The sequence below is a fragment of the Amblyraja radiata genome, chromosome 28 (genome assembly GCF_010909765.2).
Source record: "Amblyraja radiata isolate CabotCenter1 chromosome 28, sAmbRad1.1.pri, whole genome shotgun sequence".
NCBI lineage: Eukaryota > Metazoa > Chordata > Chondrichthyes > Rajiformes > Rajidae > Amblyraja > Amblyraja radiata.
The window spans coordinates 2,491,334-2,504,823 of record NC_045983.1 but is presented as its reverse complement, the minus strand read 5'-3'; the positions used below and the strand labels follow the sequence as shown (position 1 = coordinate 2,504,823).

Below are 13,490 nucleotides of genomic sequence, written 5' to 3'. Positions count from 1 at the left end.
ACTGGGCAGTGGTCACAACTTTATGCATTCTTTTCCGCTCCTGGACGTTCAAGTTGCCAACCAGGCCACGATGCAAACAGTCGATGTGCTCTCTACCGCTCACCTGTAGAAGTTTAGGAGAATCCTCTTCGACATGCCGAATCTCCGTAATCTTCTCAGGAAGTAGAGTCGCTGATGAATTATCAATTCTTTATAATTGCATCGGTGTGTTGGGTTCAGGAACGATCTTCGGAAATATGCACGCCCAGGAATTTGAAGTTATTGACACTCTCCACCATCGTCCCACTGATGTGAACAGTATTGTGGGTCCTCATCCTTCCTCTACCAAAGTCCACAATCAGTTCCTTGGTCTTACTGATGTTGAGAGCCAGGTTGTTGTGCTGGCACCATTTGGTCAGTCGGTCGATCTCACTTCTATACTCTGACTCGTCCCCATCTGTGATTCGTCCAACAACGGTGGTGTCGTTGGCGTACTTGAGGATGGAGTTCGCATTATGTCTGTCTACATAGTCATGAGTATAGAGTGAGTAAAGCAGGGGGCTGAGCGCACAGCCTTGAGGTGCTCCCGTACTAATTGTTACTGAGGATGAAGTGTTTCCGCCAATTCAAACAGACTGTGGTTTGTGGATGAGGAAGTCGAGGATCCAATTACAGAGGGATGCGCAGAGAACCAGTTCTGTGAGTTCTCCATCGCAGGGGACAGACTTCTGACCGACATACACTACAAACCAACTGACTCACATGGCTATCCGGACTACACGTCTTCCCACCCTGCCCCCTGTAAAGACTCCATCCCCTACTCCCAATTCCTCCGCCTACGCCGCATCAGTTCCCAGGATGAGACGTTCCACTGCAGGGCATCGGAAATGTCCTCGTTCTTCAGGGAACGGGGATTCCCCTCCGCCACCATAGATGAAGCTCACACCAGGGTCTCATCCATACCCCGTAACACTGCTCTCTCTCCCCATCCCCGCACTCACAACAAGGGCAGAGTCCCTCTGGTCCTAACCTTTCACCCCACCAGCCGGCAAATACAACACATAATCCTCCGCCATTTCCGCCACCTCCAACGCGACCCCACCACTCGCCACATCTTCCCATCTCCCCCCATGTCTGCCTTCCGCAAAGACCACTCCCTCCGCAACTCCCTCGTCAATTCCTCCCTTCCCTCCCGTACCACCCCCTCCCCGGGCACTTTCCGTTGCAACTGCAAGAAATGCAACACCTGTCCCTTCACCTCCCCCCTCGACTCCATTCAAGGACCCAAGCAGTCTTTCCAGTTGCGACAAAGGTTCACCTGTATCTCCTCCAACCTCATCTACTGCATCCGCTGCTCTAGATGTCAGCTGATTTACATCGGTGAGACCAAGCGTAGGTTGGGCGATCGTTTCGCCGAACACCTCCGCTCGGTCCGCAATAACCTACCTGAACTCCCGGTGGCTCAGCACTTCAACTCCCCCTCCCATTCCCAATCTGACCTCTCTGTCCTGGGTCTCCTCCATTGCCAGAGTGAGCAACACCGGAAATTGGAGGAACAGCACCTCATATTCCGCCTGGGTTGCTTGCGTCCGGATGGCATGAACGTTGAATTCTCCCAGTTTTGCTAGCCCTTGCTGTCTCCTCCCCTTCCTTAACCCTCGAGCTGTCTCCTCCCATCCCCCCGCCCTCGGGCTCCTCCTCCCCCCTACCTCCCATCAGTTTGAAGAAGGGTTTTTGCCCGAAACGTCACCTATTTCCTTCGCTCCATAGATGCTGCTGCACCCGCTGAGTTTCTCCAGTATTTTTGTGTACCTGTGAGCTTGATAACCAGCTTGGAAGGGATGATGGTATCAACTGCTAATGGTAGTAGCATAATGAATTCTGAAGTGTATGACACATCCTATCTGCTCAAGTTCAAACAAATGCCTTGTAACTCATGGGCTGGCTGTTCATTCTACAGCAAGACAATGATCCCAAACATACTGCTAAAGCAACAAAGATGTTTTTCAAGGCTAAAAAATTGTCAATTCTTGAGTGGCCAAGTCAATCACCCGATCTGAACCCAACTGAGCATGCCCTTTATATGCTGAAGAGAAAACTGAAGGGTACTAGCCCCCAAAACAAGCATAAGTTAAAGATGGCTGCAATACAGGCCTGGCAGAGCATCACCAGAGAAGACACCCAGCAACTGGTGATGTCCATGAATCGCAGACTTCAAGCAGTCATTGCATGCAAAGGATACGCAACAAAATACTAAACATGACTACTTTCTTTTACATGACATTGCTGTGTCCCAAACATTATGGTGCCCTGAAATGGGGGGGGACTATAAACACAGCTGTAATTTCTACATGGTGAAACCAAAACGTATAAAAATGGCCTTTATTGAAATATGACAATGTGCACTTTAACCACATGTGATTTTTTTTTAATTACAAATCTCAAATTGTGGAGTACAGAGGCAAATAAATAAATGATGGGTCTTTGTCCCAAACATTATGGAGGGCACTGTAAATGGGCAATATGGGGGTGTAGAGGTGCAGGGGGGGGCGGTGGAAGGGTATCGCTGCGGTAGGATAGGCCGGTGGGGCTGAAGGGCCTGTCTCCTGCACGCTGCGGGGAGGGGGAGGGGGGAGGCGTGTGTGTGTGTGTGGGCAGCAGCCGCTGCATTGTCCCGGCTGCAGAGAGCGGCGGCGGTGTCCAGCTGCTCCACGTCGCAGAGGCCCCGAGCACCGGCAGCGGCAACGGGGAGACCGGCAGTGAGGGAGGGAGAGTGAGAGACTGTGAGGGAGGGGGGAGAGAGGAGGTGGTCAGTGAGGGGAGGGTGAGTGCGGGAGGGGGGAGAGAGAGAGAGAGAGCGGAGGTTTTGTGGAGAGAGTGAGTGTGGGAGACACCGGGAGGAGAGGGAGAGACAGGGAAGGGAGGGGAGACTGAAGGACGGGGCAGCGAGTGAGGGGGGAGACACAGGGGCGCGGGGGGGTCTGACTGTGGGAGCCCCTGTGTGGGATGAGCCAGGAGACGAAGGGGGATCATGGACCCCGTCAGTCACCAGCCTCCACCTCGGCTCTCCTGGATCAACACTCTCTACAGCAGTAAGTCTCCCTTCCCCCCTCTCCCTGCCCCCCTCTCCCTGCCCTCTGCCCCCCCCCCTCTCCCTGCCCCCCCCCTCCCTGCCCCCCCCCCTCCCTGCCCCCCCCCCTCCCTGCCCCCCTCTCCCTGCCCTCTGCCCCCCCCCTCTCCCTGCCCCCCCCCCTGCCCCCCCTCTCCCTGCCCCCCTCTCCCTGCCCCCCCCTCTCCTGCCCCCCCCTCCCTGCCACCCCCTCTCCCTGCTCTCCCTTGCCCCCCCTCTCCCTGCCCACCCCTCTCCCTGCCCCGCTCCTCTCCCTGCCCCCCCTCTCCCTGCCCCCCCTCTCCCTGCCCCCCCTCTCCCTGTCCCCCCCCTGCCCCCCCCTCTCCCTGTCCACCCCTCTCCCTGCCCCCCTCTCCCTGCCCCCCCTCTCCCTGCCCCCCCCCCTCCCTGCCACCCCCTCTCCCTGCCCCCCCTCTCCCTGCCCCCCCCCTCCCTGCCCCACCCCCTCTCCCTGCCACCCCCTCTCCCTGCCCCCCTCTCCATGTCCACCCTCTCCCTGCCCCCCTCTCCCTCCTCCCCTCTCTCTCTCACCTCTCCCACTCTGTCCCAATCCTTGTGTACGGTACAGCTGGGGATGGGCCTGTGTGTAACACTGGGGTACAGTATTGGTGGGGACGGGTCTGTGTGTAACACTGGGGTACAGTACTGGTGGGGACGGGTCTGTGTGTAACACTGGGGTACAGTACTGGTGGGGGTTTAATCAGGGTTAAATTCAAGATAGGGTTTAATCTTTCTAGGCTGGGGTAAAGCTGTGATCTTTAAACCAATACGCCTGACGTAGGGTGAGCTGTTACTGGGGGTGAGGGGGGTTCGAGGGGGCATCTGAGGATAAGATATACATGCATTTGGATAGCTAAGGGTTGATTAGGGATAGTCAGTATGATTTCACAAATGAATGAGGGTGTAGTTGCAGGCATTGTCTATATGGACCAGCAAGGCATTTGATAAGGTTCCGCATGGTAGGCTACTTAGTTTAGTTTAGAGATACAGAGTAGAAACAGGCCCTTTGCCCCACCAAGTCCCCCCGACCCGTGACCCCCGTACACCAGCTCTATCCTGAAGCCAATTAAACTACAAGCCTTTGGAGTGTGGGAGGAAACCAGAGCTCCCAGAGAAAACCCACACAGGTCACGGGAAGAATGTACAAGCTCCACACAGACAGCACCCGTGGTCAGGATTGAACCCGGATCTCTAGCCCTGTGAGGCAGCAGCTGCCCCACCGTGCCGCCCCTCCTGCTGTGGAAGGTTAGATGGCATGGGGTCCAGGGAGAGCTGGCCGACTGGATAGAGAGTTGGCTTGGTGGAAGGATGCAGAGGGTGAGGGTGGAAGGGTGTTTTTCGGACTGGAGGCCTGTGATGAGGGTGTGCCTCGGGGATCGGTGCTGGGCCCATTGCTGTTTGTGGTTTATATCAGCGATTTAGATGAGAATGTACATGACATGATTAGCAAGTTTGCAGTGGGTGGTTTTGGAGACTGCAAAGATGGTTATTAAGAATTACGGCAGTATCTTGATCATCGGGCCAGTGGCAGAGCGGTGGAGTTGCTGCATTACAGCTCTTGCAGCGCCACAGAGCCGGGTTCCATCCAGGGTTCAACTACGGGCGCTGTCTGCATGGAGTTTGTACGTTCTCCCCGTGACCGGGGGCTTGTACACTCTGGAGTTTAGAAGGATAAGAGGTTATCTCATTGAAACATATAAGATTGTTAAGGGGTTTAGACACGCTAGAGGCAGGAAACATGTTCCCGATGTTGGGGGAGTCCAGAACCAGGGGCCACAGTTTAAGAATAAGGAGTAAGCCATTTAGAACGGAGACGAGGAAACACTTTTTCTCACAGAGAGTGGTGAGTCTGTGGAATTCTCTGCCTCAGAGGGCGGTGGAGGCCGGTTCTCTGGATGCTTTCAAGAGAGAGCTAGATAGGGCTCTTAAAGATAGCGGAATCAGGGGATATGGGGAGAAGGCAGGAACGGGGTACTGTTTGGGGATGATCAGCCATGATCACATTGAATGGTGGTGCTGGCTCGAAGGGCCGAATGGCCTACTCCTGCACCTATTGTCTATTGACCGTGTGGGTTTTCTCCGAGATCTTCGATTTCCTCCCACGCTGCAAAGATGTACATATTTGGAGGTTAATTGGCTTGGCGTATGTGTAAAATTGTCCCTTGTGTGTGTAGGATAGTGTTAGTGTGCGGGGATCACGGGTCGGTGCGGACTCGGTGGGCCGAAGGGCCTGTGTCCGAGCTGTATCTCTCAACTAAATGTTGGGCAGGTGGGCTGAGGAAATGGTTAATGGAGTTCAATACAGATAAGTGCGGGGTGTTACATTTGGGGAGTTAAACCAGGGCAGGACCTTCACAGTGAGTGGCAGGGCTCTGGGGAGTGTTGTAGAGCAGAGGGATCTAGGAGTACAGGTGCATGCTGGTTTACCAAGGAAGGACTCCAAATACTGGCGTAACTCAGTGGGTCAGGGACTCTTGCAATCAGTCTGAAGAAGCGTCCCCACCCGAAAGGTCACCTATCCATGTTCTCCAGAGATGCTGCCTGACCCGCTGAGTTACTGCAGCACATTTGTGACTTTCCTAGGAGTGCAGTTACTTAGTTCCTTGAAAGTGGCATCACAGGTAGATAGGGTGGTCACAACGGCTTTCAGCACTTTGGCCTTCATCAGTCAGAGCACTGTGTATCGAAGTTGGGATGTTACAGTTGTACGAGTCGTTGGTGAGGCTGCATTTAGAGTATTGTCTTCAATATTGGTTACCTTGCCTCGGGAAACATTTTGTCAAGTTAAAAAGCGTGGAGAGAAAATTTACGAGGATGTTGCCAGCACTTGAGAATCTGAGCTACAGGGAGAGATCGGGCAGGCTAGGACTTTATTTCTTAGAGGGCAGAAGGATAAAGGGTGATCTTATAGTGAGTGGTGTGTATAATCATGAGGGGAATAGATAGGGTGAATGTACAAAGTATTTTACCCAGAGTAAAGGAATCAAGAACTGGAGAACATAGCATCAAAATGAGAGGGGTAAGATTTAATAGGAACCTGAGTGGAAACGTTTTCACACTGGGTATATGTAACAAGCTGCCAGAGGGGAAGGCACAGCGGTAGAGTTGCTGCCTCACAGCACCAGAGATCTGGGTTCAATCCTGCCTATGGGTGCTGTCTGTACGGAGTTTGTTCGTTCGCCCCGTGACCGCGTGGGTTTTCTCCGGGTGCTCCGTTTCCCCCCCACATTCCAAAGAGGTGCAGATTTGTAGGTTAATTGGCTTTTGTACATTGCCCCTAGTGTGTGGGATGTGAAACAGGGCTGATGTAGAATTATTGTGTGGGGATCACAGGTTTGTGTGGACTCGATAGATTAAAGGGTCTGTTTCCATGCTGTATCTCTAAACCAAACTAAGGAGGTAGTTGACGCAGGTATTATAACAGCATTTAAAGAACATGGATAGGAAAGGTTTGGAGGGAAATGGGTCGGGTGGGTGAATGGGTCACAGTTCAAGAATAAGGGGTCGGTCATTTAGGACTGAGACGAAGAAAAACGTTTTCACCCAGAGAGTTGTGAATCTGTGGAATTCACTGGATGTTTTCATGAGAGTGTTAGATTTAGTTCTTAGGACTAATGGAATCAAGGGATATGGGGAGAAGGCAGGAACGGGGTACTGATTTTAGATGATCAGTCATGATCATATTGAATGGCGGTGCTGGCTCGAAGGGCCGAATGGCCTACTCCTGCACCTATTTTTCTATGTTTCTAATAGGATTGGTGTAGATTGATATCTTGGTCGTGATGGATGGGTCGGGGTGAAGGGCCTGTTCGGTGCTGTACGACTGTGTGCTGGGGATGGGGCAATGAATGAATGCGGGCAGCACGATGGCGCAGCGGTAGAGTTGCTGCCTCGCAGCGGCAGAGACCAGGGTTTCATCCTGGCTGTGGGTGCTGCCTGTTTGGAGTTTGGCCGTTCTCCCTGTGACCTGGGTTGGTTTTCTCCGGGAGCTCTGGTTTCCTCCCACACTCCAAAGACGTGCAGTAAATTGTGAGTTGTCCCCAGTGTACAGGATGGTGCTGGGATGGCTGGCCGACGCGGACTCGGTGGGCCGAAGGGCCTGTTTCCGTGCTGTACCTCTAAACTGAATAGACGCGGAGTTGAGGAGGGCAGGGAACAACACTCTGGGAGACGGCAGTGGACATGTGTAATGTGAACAAGTAGGTGTGACCGGGTACACTGCGGGAACACTGCGACCCATCCTGGATTATATTGGAAGATGCATCTATGCTGGGACCTCTGCTGTCTGTAATATATGTCAATAACTTTGAGGGAATGGTTAGTAAGTTTGCAGATGACACCATGATTGCTGGGATCATGGACTGTGAGGAAGGCTGCCAATGTATACAGTGGGATATAGATCAACTATAGAAATAGGCGGAGAAATGGCGGATATAGTTTGACCCGAGCAAGTGTGAGGTGTTGCACTTTGCGAAGTTGAATGAAGGAGAAAATATACAATAAATGTCAAGACCCTTAACAGCATTGACGTACAGAGGGGTTTTAGGATCCAAGTCCATAACTCCCTGAAAGTGGCCACACAAGTAGATAGAGTGGTGAAAAAGGCTTACCTTCACTGGGCGGGGCATCTATACATAATTAAAACTCTGATCTTGTTATTTTCCGGTTTGCGTGGTCTTTCTATTTGTGCAAAAACGGTACACGATAAGGCTACAATTTTCGACAACTTACTCACCGTTCTCCTGTGCTGCGAGTGCATCAAGTTTCATTCCGATCGGTGGTCTAATGTAAAAGTTAGCGAGGTTTAAAAATCTTAAAACCCGCGCGTGCGCAGATTGATCTCCTCTCCTGCCAATGAAAACCCCCTCTACCCCACAACCCCGTCTATACTCCGAGCTTTCTTCCCCCCCCCCCACAAACCCCCCCAGCCCACGCACACACAACCCCTCCGCTCACACCCACCCCGCCACACAGCGGCAGGCCGGCAACGGCAGGCCACGGCAACCCTCCACCCCCCACACCGGCCCCCACCTGAAGCCGTCCCGTCCTCAGCAGCAGAATGCTCCCCCACCCCCACCCCTCCCCCATCAGCCCCCTGAAGGCATCTCGGTCCCCGGCTGCAGGACACTCCCCTCCGGCCCCCGCCTGAAGCCAACCCCCTCCGCCGGCAACAGCATGCTCCTGTCGGTCCCCGCCTGAAGCCGTTACGTCCCCAGCTGCAGGAAGCTTCCCGCCTGAAGCCGCCCGCATCCCTCGGCTCCAGAACGCAACAAAAGACGCAACAAGAAAGAATGGACTGAATAAATCTCATCTTTAACATTTAAATTGTTGTTATATTTTAAGAGTTATTCACATTTTAAGCTCTAATAAATCATTTTTCCACTTGTCGTGCCCGTCAGCTGCGCCTGCGCGGTAATACTTGCATGTTCTACGTCACAATGAGAACACAATGGGCGGGAATGGCTGTGCTGCCTGAGAGTGAGGAAGAGTGGATGGCGGGGGTTGAGGGGGGATGGAGTGAGTGCAGGACGCTCCCACCCCCACTGGCCCCTGACAGCCCCCGCCAGAAGCCGACCCCCTCCCCCGGCTGCCCGTAGTGTGTGGGATGTGAAACAGGGCTGATGTAGAATTATTGTGTGGGGATCACAGGTTTGTGTGGACTCGATAGATTAAAGGGTCTGTTTCCATGCTGTATCTCTAAACCAAACTAAGGAGGTAGATGAAGCAGGTATTATAACAGCATTTAAAGAACATGGATAGGAAAGGTTTGGAGGGAAATGGGTCGGGTGGGTGAATGGGTCAAAGTTTAAGAATAAGGGGCCGGCCATTTAGGACTGAGACGAGGAAAAACGTTTTCACCCAAAGAGTTGTGAATCTGTGGAATTCTCTGCCATAGAAGGCAGTGGAGGCCAATTTACTGGATGTTTTCAAGAGAGTGTTAAATTTAGCTCTTAGGACTAATGGAATCGAGGGATATGGGGGAATAGCCGGAACGGGGTACTGATTTTAGATGATCAGCCATGATCATATTGAATGGCGGTGCTGGCTGGTAGGGCCGAATGGCCTACTCCTGCATCTATTTTTCTATGTTTGTAATAGGATTGGTGTAGATTGATATCTTGGTCGGCATGGACGGGTCGGGCCGAAGGGCCTGTTCCGTGCTGTACGACTGTGTGCTGGGGATGAGGCAATGAATGAATGCAGGCAGCACGGTGGCGCAGCGGTAGAGTTGCTGCCTCACAGTGGCAGAGACCCGGGTTCCATCCTAACTGTGGGTGCTGTCTGTTTGGAGTTTGGCCGTTCTCCCTGTGACCTGCATGGGTTTTCTCCAGGAGCTCTGGTTTTCTCCGGGACCTCTAAACTGAATAGACGTGGAGTTGAGGAGGGCAGGGAACAACACTCTGGGAGACGGGAGTGGACATGTGTAACGTGAACAAGTAGGTGTGACCGGGTACACTGCGGGTTGGCGGAGGCAGGAACGTTGCTCAGCACTTGTCAACGTGCTGTTGTTGTTCAGAGACAGGTCAGACCAGCCCTGCGACATTCCAGTGTCTGCAGAGAAAGTGGGCAGTGCAATAGTGCTGAAGGTCCGAAGGTCCCCAATAACCATATAACCATATAACAATTACAGCACGGAAACAGGCCATCTCGGCCCTTCTAGTCCGTGCCGAACACGTATTCTCCCCTAGTCCCATCTACCTGCACTCAGACAATAACCTTCCATTCCCTTCCCGTCCATATACCTATCCAATTTATTTTTAAATGATAAAATCGAACCTGCCTCCACCACTTCCACTGGACGCCCATTCCACACAGCTACCACTCTCTGAGTAAAGAAGTTACCCTGAAACTTTTGTCCCTTAATTCTCAAATCGTGTCCTCGTTTGAATCTTCCCTACTCTCAATGGAAATAGCTTATCCACATCATCTCTGTCTATCCCTCTCATCATTTTAAAGATCTCTATCAAGTCCCCCCTTAACCTTCTGCGCTCCAAAGAATAAAGACCTATCTTGTTCAACCTTTCTCTGTAACTTAGTTGCTGAAACCCAGGCAACATTCTAGTAAATCTCCTCTGTACTCTTGTTGACACCTTTTCTATAATTTGGCGACCAAAATTGTACACCATACTCCAGAATTGGCCTCACCAATGCCTTGTACAATTTTAACATTACCTCCCAACTTCTATACTCAATGCTCTGATTTATAAAGGCCAGCACGCCAAAAGCTTTCTTTACCACCCTATCTACATGTGATTCCACCTTCAGGGAACTATGCACAGTTATTCCTGGATCCCTCTGTTCAACTGCATTCCTCAATTCGCTACCATTTACCATGTACGCCCTATTTTGATTTGTCCTGCCAAGATGTAGCACCTCACACTTAACAGCATTAAACTCCAACTGCCATCTTTCAGCCCACTCTTCCAAATGGCCTAAATCTCTCTGTAGTCTTTGAAAATCTACTTCATTATCCACAACACCACCTATCTTAGTATCATCTGCATACTTACTAATCCAATTTACCACACCATCATCCAGATCATTCATGTATATGACAAACAACAGTGGACCCAACACAGATCCCTGAGGCACCCCACTAGTCACTGGCCTCCAACCTGACAAACAGTTATCCACCATTACTCTCTGGCATCTCCAATGAGGTAGATTGTAGTTCAGCACTGCCCTCTGGTTGTGATAGGTTGATTCAGTTGCCTGATAACAGCTGGGAGAAACTGTCCCTGAATCTGGAGGTGTGCGTTTTCACACTTCTATACCTTTTGCCTGATGGGAGACGAGGGAGTGGCCGGGGTGAGACTCGTCCTTGATTATGTTGGAAGATGCATCTATGCTGGGACCTCTGCTGTCTGTAATATATGTCAATAACTTAAGCCCCTGTCCCACTGTACGAGGTAATTCACGAGTTCTCCCGTGTTTCCCCTGATTTGAACTCGGAGAATTACGGTAATGGCTGCTCGTAGGTACTCGGGGCTCTCGTGGACATTTTTCAACATGTTGAAAAATCCTCACGAGTCTTCACGGGCTTACCGCATTTCTCGAGTACCTGCCTTAGCGTTACGAGCCGCTAAGAGACGTCCCGAGCTCCGACGTACCCGCTACGTACATTCTACGTGCTTACCACGAGTTTGAAATTTTTTTTAAACTCGGGAGAGTTCTTAAATGACCTCGTTCAGTGGGACAGGCCCTAAAGACGGAATGGTTAGTAAGTTTGCAGATGACACCATGATAGCTGAGATCATGGACTGTGAGGAAGGCTGTCAACGTGTACAGCGGGATATAGATCAGCTATAGAAATAGGCGGAGAAATGGCAGGTGTAGCTTGACCCAAGCATGTGTGAGGTGTTGCACTGTGCAAAGTTGAATGAAGGAGAAAATATACAATAAATGACATGACCCTTAACAGCATTGACGTACAGAGGGGTCTTGGGGTCCGTCCATAACTCCCTGACAGTGGGCACACAAGTAGATAGAATGGTGAAGAAGGCGTATTGTATACTTGCCTTCATAGGTCGGGGCATTCAGTATAAGAGTCACAATGACATGATGCAGCTTTATAATATGTTGGCCAGGCTGCATTTGGAGTATTGCACGCTGTTCTGGTCGCCCTATTCGAGGAAGGATGTGGGGCTTTGGAGAGGGTGCGGAGAAGGTTTACCAGGTTGATGCTTGGATTTGGGGGTATTAGTTACAGGAAGAGTTTGGACACTCGGATTGTTTTCTCTGGAACGCCGGAGGTTGCGGGGAGACCTAATAGAAGTGTATAAAATAATGAAAGGCATAGGTCAGCTCGATAGTCAGCATCAAAATGTCACATAGATTTGTCCCTCCCCAAACTATGTTTTAAGGTGAGGTGCAGGGGCAAGTCTTGGGGCAAGGGGCAAGATGTGCAGGGGCAAGTTGTTTTACACGGGATGGTGCCTGGAATGAGCTGCCGGGGGTGATGGTGGAGGCAGGTACAATAGTGGTGTTTAAGAGACTTCTGGATAGGTGCGTGCATAAGGAGGGATATGGATTGTGTATCTCGGCACCATGTTTGACGCAGACATTTTGCCGGTTCCCAATGCTCTACATTTCTGTGTTTTTCATGCTTTGAAAGGGAAGCATGGCGGCAGTAATGAGAGGATATCATAGCATTGATGCAGGCCATTTAGCCCAACTAGACCATGCCGACCAAGATGCCTTGCCATTTATTAGTCCATCTAAACCTTTGCTATCCATGTACCTGTCCAAATGTATTTTGAATGCTTATATAGTACCTGCCTCAATTACCTCCTCTGGCAGCTCGTTCCATATATCCACCACCCTGGGTGAAAAAGTTGCTCCTCATGTTCATAAGTCATTGGAGCAGGCGTAGGCCATTCCGCCCATCGAGTCTACTCTGCCATTGAATCATGGCTGATCTACCATTTCCTCCCATTCTCCTGCCTTCTCCCCGTGACACCTGACACACGTACTAATCAAGTATTTGTCTATCTCCGCTTTAAAAAATACCTAATGACTGCCTCCACAGATGAATTCCACAGATTTACCACCCACTGACTAAAGAAATTTGGAGAGTTTGGAGTCTAGTAGCTCTGGCACAATGGTGTTGAATGCAGAGCTAAAATCAACAAACAAAATCCTTGCATCGGTCCCCTGGCGGTCTAGGATGAAGTGTAGGCCCAGATTGACTGCGTCATCCACTGATCTATTGGCCCGGTCCAGCAGGGGGTTTGTGATATTTTTCAGCTTGGCCAGCACAAGTCTTTCCAGGGTCGTCATGACTACAGAGGTCAGTGCGACAAGCCTGTAGTCATTAAAATCAGTAATCCTTGCCTTTCTGGGTACAGGGACAATAGTGGAGACTTTGAAGCAGGCAGGGACAGTACATGTTTGCAGGGACCGATTGAAAATGTCTATGTAGACCGGTGCCAGTTGTTTGGCACAGAGCTGGAGGGTAGAGGGGGAAACATAGAAACATAGAAAATAGGTGCAGGAGTAGGTCATTCGGCCCTTCGAGCCTGCACCGCCATTCAATATGATCATGGCTGATCATCCAACTCAGTATCCTGTACCTGCCTTCTCTCCATACCCCCTGATCCCTTTAGCCACAAGGGCCACATCTAACTCCCTCTTAAATATAGCCAATGAACTGGCCTCAACTACATTCTATGGCAGAGAATTCCAGAGATTCACCATTCTCTGTGTAAAAAATGTTTTTCTCATCTCAGTCCTAAAAGATTTCCCCTTTATCCTTAAACTGTGACCCCTTGTTCTGGACTTCCCCAACATCGGGAACAATCTTCCTGCATCTAGCCTGTCCAACCCCTTAAGAATTTTGTAAGTTTCTATTGTCCGGTCTTGGAGATTTCCGGCTTTTCTG

At 51.0% G+C, this 13,490-nt stretch overlaps 1 protein-coding gene across 1 annotated transcript in view; it reads left to right on the top strand.

Annotated features, from left to right (window-relative positions):
* Window positions 1–3,010: 3,010 nt before the first annotated feature.
* LOC116989133 (active breakpoint cluster region-related protein-like) overlaps window positions 3,011–13,490 on the top strand; it is a 19,669-nt gene continuing 9,189 nt past the window's right edge. The window contains exon 1 of the mRNA XM_033046358.1: window positions 3,011–3,071. Within this exon, the coding sequence (XP_032902249.1) occupies window positions 3,011–3,071 (61 nt within the window). The remainder of the gene's footprint in view (window positions 3,072–13,490) is intronic.